Source organism: Zea mays, chromosome 4, assembly GCF_902167145.1.
Source record: "Zea mays cultivar B73 chromosome 4, Zm-B73-REFERENCE-NAM-5.0, whole genome shotgun sequence".
NCBI classification, from domain to species: Eukaryota; Viridiplantae; Streptophyta; class Magnoliopsida; order Poales; family Poaceae; genus Zea; species Zea mays.
The window spans coordinates 210986550-211001070 of record NC_050099.1 but is presented as its reverse complement, the minus strand read 5'-3'; the positions used below and the strand labels follow the sequence as shown (position 1 = coordinate 211001070).

The 14521-nt window shown below is 40.3% G+C and overlaps 1 protein-coding gene across 1 annotated transcript; it reads left to right on the top strand.

Annotated features, from left to right (window-relative positions):
• The first annotated feature begins 5399 nt into the window (after nucleotides 1-5399).
• Nucleotides 5400-10036, top strand: LOC100280270 (Alkaline/neutral invertase CINV2). The gene is given in 5 exon segments (NM_001153198.1): nucleotides 5400-5496; nucleotides 5635-6028; nucleotides 7524-7955; nucleotides 8355-8913; nucleotides 9472-10036. Coding segments are annotated over 4 exon segments (1653 nt in total). The 5' UTR covers nucleotides 5400-5496; nucleotides 5635-5662; the 3' UTR covers nucleotides 9768-10036.
• Nucleotides 10037-14521: the final 4485 nt, after the last annotated feature.

Below are 14521 nucleotides of genomic sequence, written 5' to 3'. Positions count from 1 at the left end.
TGTCGTCCCTGTCACTGTCACTTGTATATGGACATTTAACGATGAAGTGATTGGACTTACCACACCTGTAGCACACCCTCTTGGAACGGGGCTTGTAGTCGTTCCCCTTCCTTTGTTTGAGGATTTGTCGAAAACTCTTAATAATAAGAGCCATCTCCTCGTTGTCGAGCTTGTAGGCGTCGATTGGGAGTCTACTTGGTGTAGACTCGTCCTTCTTTTCTTCTGTTGCTTTGAATGCAACGGGTTGCACCTCGGGTGTGGAGGTGGCGCCTTGCTCCAAGTTGACAATATGTTTGGAGTCTTTGATCATGAGTTCAAAGCTCACAAACTTGCCAATTACTTCCTCGGGAGACATCTGTTTATATATAGGATCTCCACGAATTAGTTGCACTTGAGTGGGATTATGAAAAATAAGAGATCTAAGAATAACCTTGACCATTTCATGGTCATCCCACTTGGTGCTCCCGAGGTTGCGCACTTGGTTGACCATTGTCTTGAGCCGGTTATACATTGCTTGTGGCTCCTCTCCTTTGTTGAGGGCGAATCGACCGAGCTCTCCCTCGATCGTCTTGCGCTTAGTGATCTTGGTCACCTCGTCCCCTTCGTGCGCCGTCTTGAGGACATCACAAATTTCTTTGTCATTTTTCAACCCTTGCACCTTATTATACTCCTCTCGACACAAGGAGGCGAGGAGTATAGAAGTTGCTTGGGAGTTAAAATGACCTCGTTCGAGTCGTAGCCCTCGTCGCCCACTTGTGGTGCCTGCGCTTCAAACTCAATAATATCCCATATGCTTTCGTGGAGTGAGGTTAGATGGTGCCTCATTTTATCACTCCACATGCAATAATCTTCACCATCAAAGTATGGTGGTTTGCCTAGGGGTACCGAGAGTAAAGGAGCGCGTTTAGGAATGCGAGGATAGCGAAGATGCATCTTACTGTACTTCTTACGCTCGTGGTGCTTCAAAGTTGTAGACTCGGCGCCGGATGTGGAAGGTGATGAAGAATCGGTCTCGTAGTAGACCACCTTCTTCATTTTCTTTTTCTTCTTGTCACCCTTCCTATGTGACTTGATGGAGGAGGAGGATTCCTCCTTGTATTTGTCGCCGGACTTCTTTGATAGACTCCTTCCCAAGCTTGTGGCCTTGTCGTCAGTGACAATCTCCCTCTTGGCGTGATCTCTAGACATCACTTCGAGTTTGTTAGACTCTTAATGAAGCACTGGCTTTGATACCAATTGAAAGTTGCCTATAGGGGGGTGAATAGGCGAAACCTAAAATTTACAAGCTTTAAACACGTACTAGGGCCGGGGTTAGCGTTAGAATTAAATTGGAGTGCGAAAGATTGTTTCCCTTGCTATGAGTTGCTCAAATTGATGTGTATAACTTTGGGAGCAAACTCAAATCAATATTAGCAAGGAAACTTTAGAGAGAGGAAAGATGGACAACAAATTAAGTGAAGATCAATGCAAGTGAACACCGTGATTTGTTTTACTGAGGTTCGGTTCCAAAGAACCTAGTCCCCGTTGAGGAGGCCACAAAGGCCGGGTCTATTCCAACCCTTTCCCTCTCTCAATCGGTCACACAGACCGGTCGAGGCTTCTCCTTAATCACTTGGGTCACTAAGACCCCGCAAGGATCACCACACACTTAGGTGTATCTTGTTAGCTTTACAAATCACTTAGAGAAATAAGAATGAGAAGGAGAAAGCTATCCAAGCAACAAGAGCAACAAAAGAACACAAAACACCCTCTCTCAAGTCACTAAGCAATTGAGTTGATTTTGAGGCTTGGAGGGGATTTGATCTTTGGAATGTGTTTTGGAGTGTAGTCTTTTGCTCTTGCAATGAATGTTGAGTTCAGAAAACTTGGATGACTTGAATGGAGGTGGTTGGGGGTATTTATAGCCCCAACCACTATTCTAGTCGTTGCTGTCGATGGCGCACCGGACAGGACATTGTTTAGTGTCTAGTGCGTGCCACGTCAGCGGCCCGTCGGGGTTTTGAGCGTTTGACCGTTGAAGCCCTTTGTCCTGTAGCTGCACCGGACAGTCTAGTGAATTATAGCGGAGCGTCCCTTGGAAAACCTGAGAGTGGCCTGTTTGAGTGGTGCTCGGTCTGGGGCACCGGACACTGTCCGGTGCGCCACTGGCAGCACCATTTCAAGTCTTTGCTCCTAATTTATTTGAGTCCCCAACTTAATTTCTTTCTTGGTTTATGTTGAACCTTATGCACCTGAGATAAATGGCATATAAGCAAACTAGTTAGTCCACGTGGTTTGTGATGGACGTCAAACACCAAAATTGATTATAGGAAATGATTAGGCTCATTTCCCTTTCACTTGATCCCAGCACACTTGGTGAAGTTCGTGCCCGGGTTTTGGACCTCTAAAATCCGGGTGTGACACGGATCCTCGCAGTCACTACACCATTTCTATATTGGTTATCACCTATGGCACATGAGTGACCTCATCACGAAGGCTAATCCCTGCAAACACAATCAAGAACAGAATCAAGAATAGGAAGAACGTAATCAAAACTGTGTTGAACACGAGTTGGGGTCTCACAAATCGATGAACGACAACATTGTTCGATGACAAAATGAATCTAAGAAAAACTCAAACCCTAATGTGATGGTGGTTGCTAATAAAATAGAGGTTAGGGGAGTGCAAAACCCATGGAGGTACCCCTAATGGGCTCCAACACGATACACGGACTAACAACCCAATAGACTGTGTCACAGCACCGAAATATGATCTGAACGCTAACTTGTTTTGATGATTCCTATTGACTCCAGATGAATTTTAAGTTGGTTCTAGTTGGGTTGGAAAACTTATCTCCTTACCTTTCCATCCGTTTAAAGCCTAACCTAATTAGAGTTCGGATGCTTCCCGGGCGTCCATTTTAGTGTAGACTAGTTCTGGACTCCGAGGTCGAGATGAAGTTGAGTCGGACTTGGCTTTCTCTTGTTGTGAACGTCCTAGCTTTTCCCCATTTATGTCTTGGCCTTTCCCAAGTCCTAGCTGGTCCTCTCCAAGGTTTCTAATCATCAAAACAACCATGGCACCAAGCGTAAGCTCTAAAATACAATTGACAAGGTTAGAACGAACCTGTAGATTTAGCTGTCATGCACGTGATCGTGTTGTCGGTCCATGCATTGTTTGTATGGAAATGATGTCCTCATCAAAGCAGAATTCCTAGAATGAGATTCTTCATTCCCATGAATATAAGCATGATGAACAACAATATGAGAATGAACTTTCTTCTTGCTCTATTTCCAAGAATTCATCCTTCTCGTTAATCGTTTTTACTAGTTCATTAATTTTCTCTATTTGTTCAAAGCTAAGGCCTTTAAGGAGCAAAGACAAAACATCATCATCACCACTAGAGTTACCCTCATCATCGGATGTAGTATACTTAGGGGTTTCTCTAGGGTGTACCTTCTTCTTGCTCTCCTTGGCCATGAGGCACTTGTGGTCGATGTTGGGAACCTTGTTAATGGTGATGTTGGTGACATGTTCATCGGAGAGTCAGAGGAGCTCTCGTTAGAGTCCCATTCCTCCCCGACGTGCGCCTCGTCGTCCTTCTTCTTGTGGAAGATTTTTTCTTCTCCATTCTCTTCTTTCCCTTCTTCTCGTCGTCCCTATCATCATCACTAACATAGGGACATTTTGCAATGTAATGACTAGACGTACCACAACAGTAGCAAACCCTCTTGGAATATGGTTTGTACTCCTTGCCCTTCTATTGCTTGAGGATTTGCCGGAAGCTCTTGATAATAAGGGCCATCTCTTCATTATCAAGCTTGGAGGGGTCTATTGGAAGCCCTTGCTTGGAATGGTCTCCTCCTTCTCTTCCGTCGCCTTGAATGCAACAGGTTGTGGCTCGAGTGTGGAGGAGTTGCCATGGGCAATGTTCTTCACATGTCTAGAGTCTATGACCATAAGCTCAAAGCTCACAAACTTCCCAAGCACCTCTTCGGGGGTCATCATCTCGTACCTAGGATTTTCACGCAATAATTGAACAAGATTTTATACATAATATATTTATATTTACAGTTGGTCGTATGAGAAAGATATTTATGTACTAAATTTCTACTATAGGGGAACGAACTGAAGAGCGTGTTACAAGTTGCAGTAGATTAGTGATACATAAAATCAATTATCACTCCTCATTCTAAAAATTTGAGATAGACTTATGTAAACCTTAGAAAGTGGTGGAATGTTAAATTCTAAAGGAGATACAAATGGGCCCTCAGGGTTTGATTTGGTGACAAGAAGATCACGAGGATTGGAGGGGATTGAGAGGGATCCCTCCGTGATCTCTGGTCACCAAATCACCCATGTATGAAATTTGTTACTAGCTAGAGTGTTATGCTACAGAAAAAGAAGTGCTTCGTGCATGTCTATATTCATGACAAGAAACTTTGTAGGTTGAGTCATAGTGTTTTGGTATTCAATGGTAAGGCTGGTGTCAATGGAGGCTATAGGCGGGGCGAGATGGACTTGATGTCGCTCGGCCGCAGGCAGGAGCGCGGGGCGACATTGCTCACGCCCGACGAGAGCGGGTGACGCGCTGGAGCGCGTTCTCGGACGAGAGGAGGGCAAGAGGGAGACGAGACACGGTCGACACGCTGGCCCGGGAGAGACATCGGGCGAGAGCGACAATCTAGCCGTTTTATTGTTTGGAGTCTAAAAAATTCAAAAAACTGCAAAAAAATCATTTTTTTTATCTCTAATACTTCTATAAATTTTCATGTGCTTTTCTTTTAATTATTATACACTTTGTATTTTTAATTTAATAAAAAAATGCGTTGTTCGATTTCTGAGTGTTAAAATAAATGTGCGTGAATTACTTAATTCTAAAATAGAAAAAACTGATGTTGCTATAGATTGAGGCTATATCCTGCTACAGGCTGTGCACTAGAATCGAGGGTAGAGTCGAGAGCTGACATGACAAAGGAGAGAGAGATAGTGCACTGGAATTAGCTTAAAATGACTCCTACATATAAGTTTTTATAATTAAGGAGGAGGAGATATAAAAAAAGATTATACCATTTTGGAAAGTTCATCGACGTGCAACATTGGACATCACCGATTTGCTTGGCTTTAATTCATATCAATTTCTACTATTTCTATATTGATATTGTCTCTATAGATTACAACTATAGCAATCCAAACAACTTTATTCAGAAGCCAACAGCTCTGACCTCTGATCGCTGTTCATCCAAAAACAAAGCAAACTCACCCCTTTACGTTGTTCTATTCTATTTCTATAAAGTAGTACAAGAGATTTTGCTTTATCAACGGGCCACAATTTCTTTCCAAATTTTTCGGAGGCCTGTCCACCACCGAACCACCACCCCGCGCGCCGAGCTCACCCCGATCCAGATCCACCAGTCGTCCCTCCGGTCTGCGACGGGCGCCCTCCTCCTCGTCCTCACGCGCCTCCGGAAGCCAGTGCCTGCGCAGTGAAGCATCCATCTGCCTCTCCTCTCGTCGGTAAGGACGACGGACGGAGCTGCTTTTTCCTATTTCATTTTCCGATTTCGAGGAGGCGGCGGAATAAACCTGCTGTTTTATTCGTCTGCCACTCCCACGATGAGCATATCCCTGAAATCTAAAATCTCTCCGCATTAGGATCCGGGGCCGGCCAGGCGGCGGCAGCATGAAGCGGGTGTCGTCGCACGTCTCCCTCGCCTCCGAGGCGGAGATCAACCTCGATCTGTCGCGCCTCATCATCGACAAGCCCAGGTTCACGCTGGAGCGGAAGCGCTCCTTCGACGAGCAGTCGTGGAGCGAGCTCTCTCACCGCCAGAACGACGGCTTCGACAGCGTGCTGCAGTCGCCGGCATTCCCCTCTGGTGTCTTTGACTCGCCCTTCTCCGTGGGCACGCATTTCGGGGGGCCGCACCCGCTGGTCAATGAGGCCTGGGAGGCGCTCAGGAAATCGGTCGTCTACTTCCGGGAACAGCCCGTCGGTACTATTGCTGCCGTAGACCATGCGTCGGAGGAAGTGCTCAACTATGATCAGGTATGCCAATCGGGCTTCACTGAACATCAAAAGTCTGTGGAAACTGGAAACAGAGGAATCTTTTTTTTCTTTTCTTTTGTTTTGAGCATTATGATTACTGCCGTGTTATTTACATATTACAACAAATAGTAGCACATAATTTGTCTACTTGGCTAGTATTTGTTGTAATATGTAAGCTGGCAAGTATAGTGATTTCCATTGCTCTTAGGATCTTATCGAATGTACTAGAGCTAGTTGGCTAAAAAATTGCTAGTGGAATTAGCTGGCCAAGGCTGTCTTCGGTGGATCCTATAAAATAGGGGACGTGATACTGTAGGTGACACTGTTTGACATTGTTTGCAGAGTGAAGTTTGAAATAGAGGATGTGATAGGGGAGCTGCTAGAGACGGCCTAACAAATAACTAGCTAACCATTAGCTAATTTGCTAAAAATAGCTAATAGTTGAATTATTAGTTAGACTGTTTGGATGTCTTCAACTAATTTTCATAGCTAACTATTATCTCTAGACTTTTAGTGCATTCAAACATGACCTTACCTGTATAGGAACTGGACAATGGAAACCGGCAAGTATTAATCAGTTTCTAGTAACTTGTATAGAAACTGATTAATATGTATACAAATACTTGTATAGAAACTGATTAATGCTAGAACTGGAAACAAGTACAGACTGAGCAATGGAAACTGGCTCTTACCTAGTCCTAGTGATTACCATTGCTCAGTTTCTATACTTGTTTCCACTATATATATTTTTTCTTTTCAGGCTATAATTTAATACACATATCATGATTAATAAGCACTCAATTTTCTATTTAGGTTCGACATTGTTTTGAGCAATAATTTAGATATAGGGGGGGGGGGGGGGGGGGTCAGTTTAAAAGTGTCAAGAAAAAAAAAGATATCTGTTTAAAATTATTAAACTTGATGTAAGATTAAACAACTATAAATCATTTTTTCATTTTAGAAAAGTTTTAATTGTTTAAATCGAGGATAAAAGAAAACATTATTAATAAACTTAATGATTCATATTATATACCCACGTAAATTTTTTAATAAAAATATATAACTTGAAAAAACACAAACTGGAAAATGTATTTTATTTTTAATTAAGTTTTTGTTACTTTAGGTAAGATATTATTTTATATATAATTTATAGAATTAATGCAACTATTAAGTAGTACAATGTAATAATCAATCTTAGAGGGGCCAGACCCCAACCCGCCTCCTTTGTCTCAGCCCCTGATTGTTTCCCATACTATATCTTCTTTGTTTTATCATTGATATGCCTTCCATTGTGTTCACTAGCACTTGCAACAAGATTTTAACTTCTGCTTTGTATTTTCTTAGATTAATTTATCAAAATGCCTTCTTGTAGTATGTTATCGTGGAAAATTAGTAGTATGGTATATAACTGGAGTTTTCTTGTTGATTACTTTTCCTTAAAGAATTAAAGCCTCATGACGTGCTACTGTTGACTGCTCATTGTTAATTATGGCAGGTTTTTGTGAGGGATTTTGTTCCGAGTGCATTGGCTTTCCTAATGAATAATGAGACTGACATAGTGAAGAACTTTCTCTTGAAAACTCTTCACCTTCAGAGCTCTGAGAAAATGGTAGACCGATTCAAGCTTGGAGCAGGTGCGATGCCTGCAAGTTTCAAGGTGGACCGTAATAAAAACAGAAACACTGAAACCTTAGTTGCTGATTTTGGTGAGAGTGCAATCGGCAGGGTGGCACCGGTTGACTCTGGATTTTGGTGGATCATTCTCCTTCGGGCATATACAAAGTACACCGGAGATGTTAGTTTGTCAGAATCACCTGAATGCCAGAAGTGCATGAGGCTGATACTGAATCTCTGCTTATCTGAAGGATTTGATACTTTTCCAACTCTGCTTTGCACAGATGGCTGTTCAATGATTGATCGTCGAATGGTAGGACCATTTCACCTTGATCTAATTCATATTTAGATGCATATCCGTAGAAGTAGCACATAGCCTCATTTTGTTAGTGTCCTGATCAGGTGAAAGTTCAGGCACATCTTAATTTTCAAATAAAATTTATAATTTTCAAGTTTTTATGGTAGTTTTACAGCTGCACATATTATCATACTACTCAACCAAAATTTAAAGGCAATCTTGCATAGTCTTATTGGTACTGTGGGGCCAGAAATGCTTAGTTTTTGCAGAAGTACACAGATAGTACTGAAAGAAAATGCCAATCTGCAGTACATCCCTACAAGTTCTCTTATTGTTTGTCCTACTTTTGAATTACATATTAATTTCAAATGAAGCTTCTTGTCAGTGCATGATTGTAATTACTGCAATTATCAGGGTATATATGGTTATCCCATTGAAATCCAAGCCCTATTCTACATGGCTTTAAGATGTGCTCTCCAAATGCTCAAGCCAGAGGGTGAAGGGAAGGATTTCATAGAAAAGATAGGGCAACGGCTACATGCACTAACTTACCACATGAGGAATTACTTCTGGCTAGATTTTCACCAGCTGAATAACATATACAGATACAAAACAGAAGAGTATTCCCACACAGCTGTGAACAAGTTTAATGTCATTCCGGATTCCATTCCTGATTGGGTGTTTGGTTTCATGCCATGTCGAGGAGGCTACTTTCTTGGCAACGTCAGCCCTGCTATGATGGACTTCCGGTGGTTTGCCCTTGGTAATTGCATTGCCATTGTATCATCTCTAGCTACCCCAGAACAGTCAGTTGCTATAATGGATCTGATCGAGGAAAAGTGGGATGAGCTAGTTGGTGAGATGCCTTTGAAGATATGCTATCCTGCTCTCGAGAATCATGAGTGGAGAATAATCACTGGATGTGACCCCAAGAACACCCGGTGGAGTTACCACAATGGAGGATCGTGGCCAGGTATCATCTCCCTTTGCAATATTTTTTGTTTTTTTTCTGGAAAAAGTAGCTCTAATTTCTATATCATGTGTTGCAGTAGTGGTTAGATGAATGCCCGAGAAGCAGACATATTTTAATTATTGTTCCTGAAAGAAGATTGAAAGTTAATTCATCGTAAATTGTTGGAAACAGAAAAGTTTAAACTAAAATCTATTCTGAAATTGACAAATGGAATTCTCCATGCTCTCCACCGAAAAATTGTTTGGTCCAATAATCCTTGATAACCATTTCATCTTCTGTAGGATCCCTGTAATTCTACTTCTATAATTGGTGCTTGTATGCTAACAAGGTAGTCTGAATATTTTTTATTTACTCTTTATATGCTTACTTCTTCATGAGCAGGGACAGCGCTTCGCTGCTTATTGACTCCTTCAGGAGTTTTAGGCTCAGTTACAAATGTTTATTTAACCATTGATCTGTACCTAGTTGCAGCTACATCCAATCTGAGAACTAAGCACAACATTTTTATATAGAAGGAACAACATATTTTTTGTTCGTTCACACTATTTTTATGTGCAGTTCTTCTGTGGCTGCTGACAGCAGCCTGCATCAAGACTGGTCGGCCACAGATGGCAAAACGTGCCATTGAGCTTGCTGAGTCGAGGCTGCTCAAGGACGGCTGGCCCGAGTACTACGATGGCAAGCTTGGAAGATTCGTTGGTAAGCAGGCCAGGAAGTTCCAAACCTGGTCCATTGCTGGTTACCTCGTGGCCCGCATGATGCTGGAGGACCCATCGACACTGATGATGATCTCCATGGAGGAGGACCGGCCTGTGAAGCCGACCATGCGGCGGTCAGCATCATGGAATGCCTGAATGCGTGGACAGTTGTTTCTGAATTAAGGAAATTTAGAAGCAAAGGTTATACGTGAGTTTTTTTGGGATCATAAAAGTTTGATGTGATTTTGTTGGGACCGGAATAGTTCAACGTTCATTATAGTTGAGCTCTGTCAATTAGGACAGAAATTGTATACCATAGAGGATCATAGGAGTTACACAGGATTTTGTCACACCTTTTTGTTTTGAATACTAGGATCCTGTTCAGTTGAAACCTTGATTTTGGAATAACAAATCACTATTTATGCACACTTTTCACTGTGGCATTACTGGTATCTCTGATAACTCTGGAATGCCACTTTTTATTTAAAAAGAAGAAGATGAATAGTAGTCTCTTAGGCTATCTCCAACTGTCTTCGTATCCTACTTCTTATCTCATTCCCTGTTTTAAACTCTACTCTATAAAAAATATCTTACATGCACTTTTTCACGCTATTGCTGGAGTTGGTCTTACACGGGCAGAACTAGAGATGGCAATGGATAAATACCCATCAGGTATTACTATCCCATACCTGTAACGAAAAAAATAGTCTCGTTGGGTCACCCATATCCACTGGTGGATATAGATCACCCGTCGGGTCACTCGTACCTACGAAAAATTTAAACATCTAATTACCATTACAAAATTTATAGCATCATTCAATCATCTATTCAAGAACACCATAGATAATTAGATAAAGTAGCACCACTAGCATAGTACCACATAATACATTACATGTTCCATTACATAGTCATCAAATAATTGTTAAGCATTTTATGACATTATCGTCCAAAATATTGTTAAATAGTTAAAAGAGATGGATAACTAAAGTCTAAGTTCATACTTTTGAGATAAGTTTGTACCAGGTATTTTATACTAGACTAATTAAAGTTTAACTTAAATATAGAAAAAACACAAATATTTATGTAACCAAGTTATTGTAATTAGATACATTATAAGGCAGTATTTATTTGGTTTCGTATATATTTATACTCTTTTCTTTAAATTCAGTTAAACAAAAAAACTTAGCTTATAAATCTAATTAATTTATTATGGAACAGAGGGAGTATAACAATTCACAACTAGATAAAATCTAAAGCAGCGCACATGAGAATTTGAACAATGGTTGTTGACTCTAAACGCACATTCACACCCATCTAGCCAACAGAACACATGCTTTTTATATTTTTATACTCTATAGTTATAAATAGAAACCATAGCAACATACGAGCACTTTTATGTAATGATAATGCAGTAGCAATCAAAGTAAACAAGCAAGCCAACACAAAAGAGACCAAACCGATTTAGACGAGTTGCATCACTATCAGACACAGCTGCTTTTTTGAGTGCCTGAAGCACCTCAAAACACTCGGCGAAGTTTTTACCTAGTGTGACACTCGGCAAATAAGGCTCGGTGAACTGTACATCGGTAACGACTTCTTTGTTGAGTACTTTTTATCGGGCACTCGGCAACTGTACATCCTTTGCCGAGTGTCTTTCTATACCGAGTGTTTTGCCCTCAGCAAATTAGATCTGTGCCGAGTGTCTTATTTCGTCAAGAGTAGTACTCGACAAAGCATGCTTTGCGAGTGCCGATAAATTACACTCGGCAAAGCGAGGAGAACTCGGTAAAGAGCCGGATTTCGATAGTACATGTGAAGTTACTAGAGTACAATTGAGAAAAGCTAAATGCAATAGTAAGTACCATACATTTAGTTAGGCGATTTGCCTGTTGGATTATGGGGCGTAATATGTATCTCATTTGCCAATCTAGAAAGCCTTACGAGCTATTTAAATTCATACCCTTAGTTTTGTCATCTTCCTCATTTTTAGCCTTAGTCGTATTTTTTACTCAGTTTTACCCTTCTGCTCTATAGCACTGGAAGGGCAAAACTGGAAAAAAACACAACTAAGGGTAAAAATGAGGACACCAACAAACTAAGGGCACCACCTTAAGAAACCGTTCTTTATATAGTCTATAAGGCAAACCTTTTAGTTAGTTACAATGTAGGATTCGTATTAGAATTATAGGGTAGAAGTTCTACTAGGATTATAATGTAAAAGTTCTAGTAGGATTATATATATGGGGAATCCTAATTAGATTAGGTATTCTTTCTTCCTTACTGGATACTTGGAGACTATCTCATAGACATGCAAGACACGCCGAGAGTGTCAATATCATTCGAGTGGGAGCCATTGGAGCACGACATTGTGCTGTGATGATGCTAACGCTGGCATCAGTGGTGGCATTGTTTTTGTGGCATGGCTGAGGCTCAAGATCTGACAACAATCGAGGAGGCGGTCTAAGAACATGAGGTGAGATGTGCCGCAGGGAGTGTAGCACGAACACAAACGCACTCGAACTATAGCTATGTCGACGGGCAGAGGCATGGTATGGTGGGGAGAAGGACATTTTCACTACCCGGCAACATGTCATGGGATATGGAGGAAATGACATAAAGGGGAAAAAGTTCAGACCAGTTCCACTAGTGACTGGTTAATTTTTTAGTGACATGTTTAGAATTGTAAACTTTTTTAATAAAACACAAGAAAATAATCAAAATCTAGAAAGAAATGCTTTAGGAGTTCTTAGGGACTATTTGGGAAAGCTTCACTAGTTTTACATTCAACAAAAATAGCTCTACTCCAAGAAAAGTTAGCCAAATAGAGTCGAGATCCACCAAATCCAGATTCATCAAAATGAAGGATCTAGAGGCGTGATTCACAATTTTGGTGGAGCTCAAGAGGTTTCTCCATCGACTCAAATTTTGTGGAGTTGAGAAAAATTACCCACCACTACCATTGATTAACTTTTCCTTTTTTCCTTCTTTCTCACAAGGCTCCCATGCATGCTCCTCCTCTGGGTGCTCTTTGTTGGTCGTGCCTACTACTCCCTCAACCGTGGAGATCCCATCGATGCCACTTTTGCTTGTCCCTCGCTTCACTCCTGCCCTTGATCATGGCCATGCCCCCTCGAGGCGAGGCCACACCCATCTCGGCCATGGGTGTTCCTACCCGATTTTTTTCTTTGTGTAAATTCAATGGAAGAGGAACCTATTCCAAGGGCAGTTTAGTCTATTTCAACTATATTGCTCTTATGTAGATATGGAGCTGTTGCATAAGTCAAACAATTTTTCATTGATATAAAATCTGTTACGGTGAGTTATATATATCAGATACACCTTTTTAACGATTAAGTGTTCCAAACATGACGTTAGGCTGTCTCGAACTGGAGAATCTATATAGTCCTCTACCATATATTAAGAGAAGATTTCCTCTTCTATAGATTTTATCGATATTCTCTAAAATCTTCTCAAAATATAGATGACATCTTATACATGTAGAGACTCTCCCTCCTTTTCTCTATCTATTTTTATACTTTATATATCGGATCAAACAAAATTAAAATATGTATAAGTTATTTAAGGGTATGACAAATATATATATGTATATAAATTTTAAGCAAAAATATGTCCTTTAATATATAAATAATGAAATATAGAAAACACTGATGGAGAAGAATGAGATATAATGATTTAAGTGATTTTTTAAAGATGGCAAAAAATAAAATAAAAGCCTCATGTAGACAGCCTTAACGTGTGCCCAATGCGTTAGGCTCTTCCATACTATGAGTTCAACCATCGCCCCATGCAGCTCTCCTTCCCCTTCGTAGACCCTGACACAGCACCCCACTCCCGGATCCCACTTCTCCCTAGATTCGTGCCTGAGCCCTAGTAATGCAATGGACTAATCCGTTGAGTCCACTGAGGATCTAGTCTCTCTCATCACTTTTCTCACTCAAATGATCACAAAGGATCAAACTTGAGTCCCCTTTCTATTTTCTCAATGGGTTCAATGCTCTCCATACACTTGTATGGTCTTGATCGCTTTACACAATCTCAATGGAAGCATAGGTGTGAGCATCTAGGCCCCTAATTAGTGTTTTGGTAATTAATGACAAACATGTATGGACTAACGATTTCTTTGAGAAAATAAGATTGTAGGCTGGTCTATGGAAATATGAGCTACAATAAAGTCTTGAATGACTTTGGAGAAATTGTTGGATAGCTCAAGACAAAGGTATATGATATGATTTTTGTTTTGCTAGTCAAGAAAATATTAGAGATAGGGGTGAAAATGAAAATCTGAATGGCTAGGAGAAATTTAATATTTTAAAATAGATATGTATGAAATTTGATGCTAATATTTTCTTATGTTATCAAGAACATTATTGTAAATAAGAATAAAATTTGGCATAATTGTTATACATTATTTGGTCTCTACAACAAAAAAGGTGAAAAGTATCCATATCCAAATTGTATCCGAATTTTATATCTATCATTTGAAAACATATATTATAGATTTGAGGTTTACTTTTTATGAAACTTTGTAAGCTCAAAGCTAAAATCAAGAATATGAATTTGGATAGCTGATTCTATATCCTATTTATTCACAATCATAGAAAAAAGACCAAAAAATTGGTATCCGAATAGGTATCCGTTTTCATCCTTAATTAGAGAAGTAAATTGATTGGATTAGTAGGCTAGATAGTTGTATTATCAAGAGGGATCATTGAATTTTTCTTGACAATTTTTTTAGTTCCTCATAGCTCATATAGTTGGTCCATATTCACGAGGGATAACAACACTTTCGGTTGCAAAAGAAAAACTTATTCAAAAGTGAAATTTGAATGTGGGCTAAATTGATGTACTATGGACCGTCCAGGCCAATATGGCGGACCATCCACAGGAGT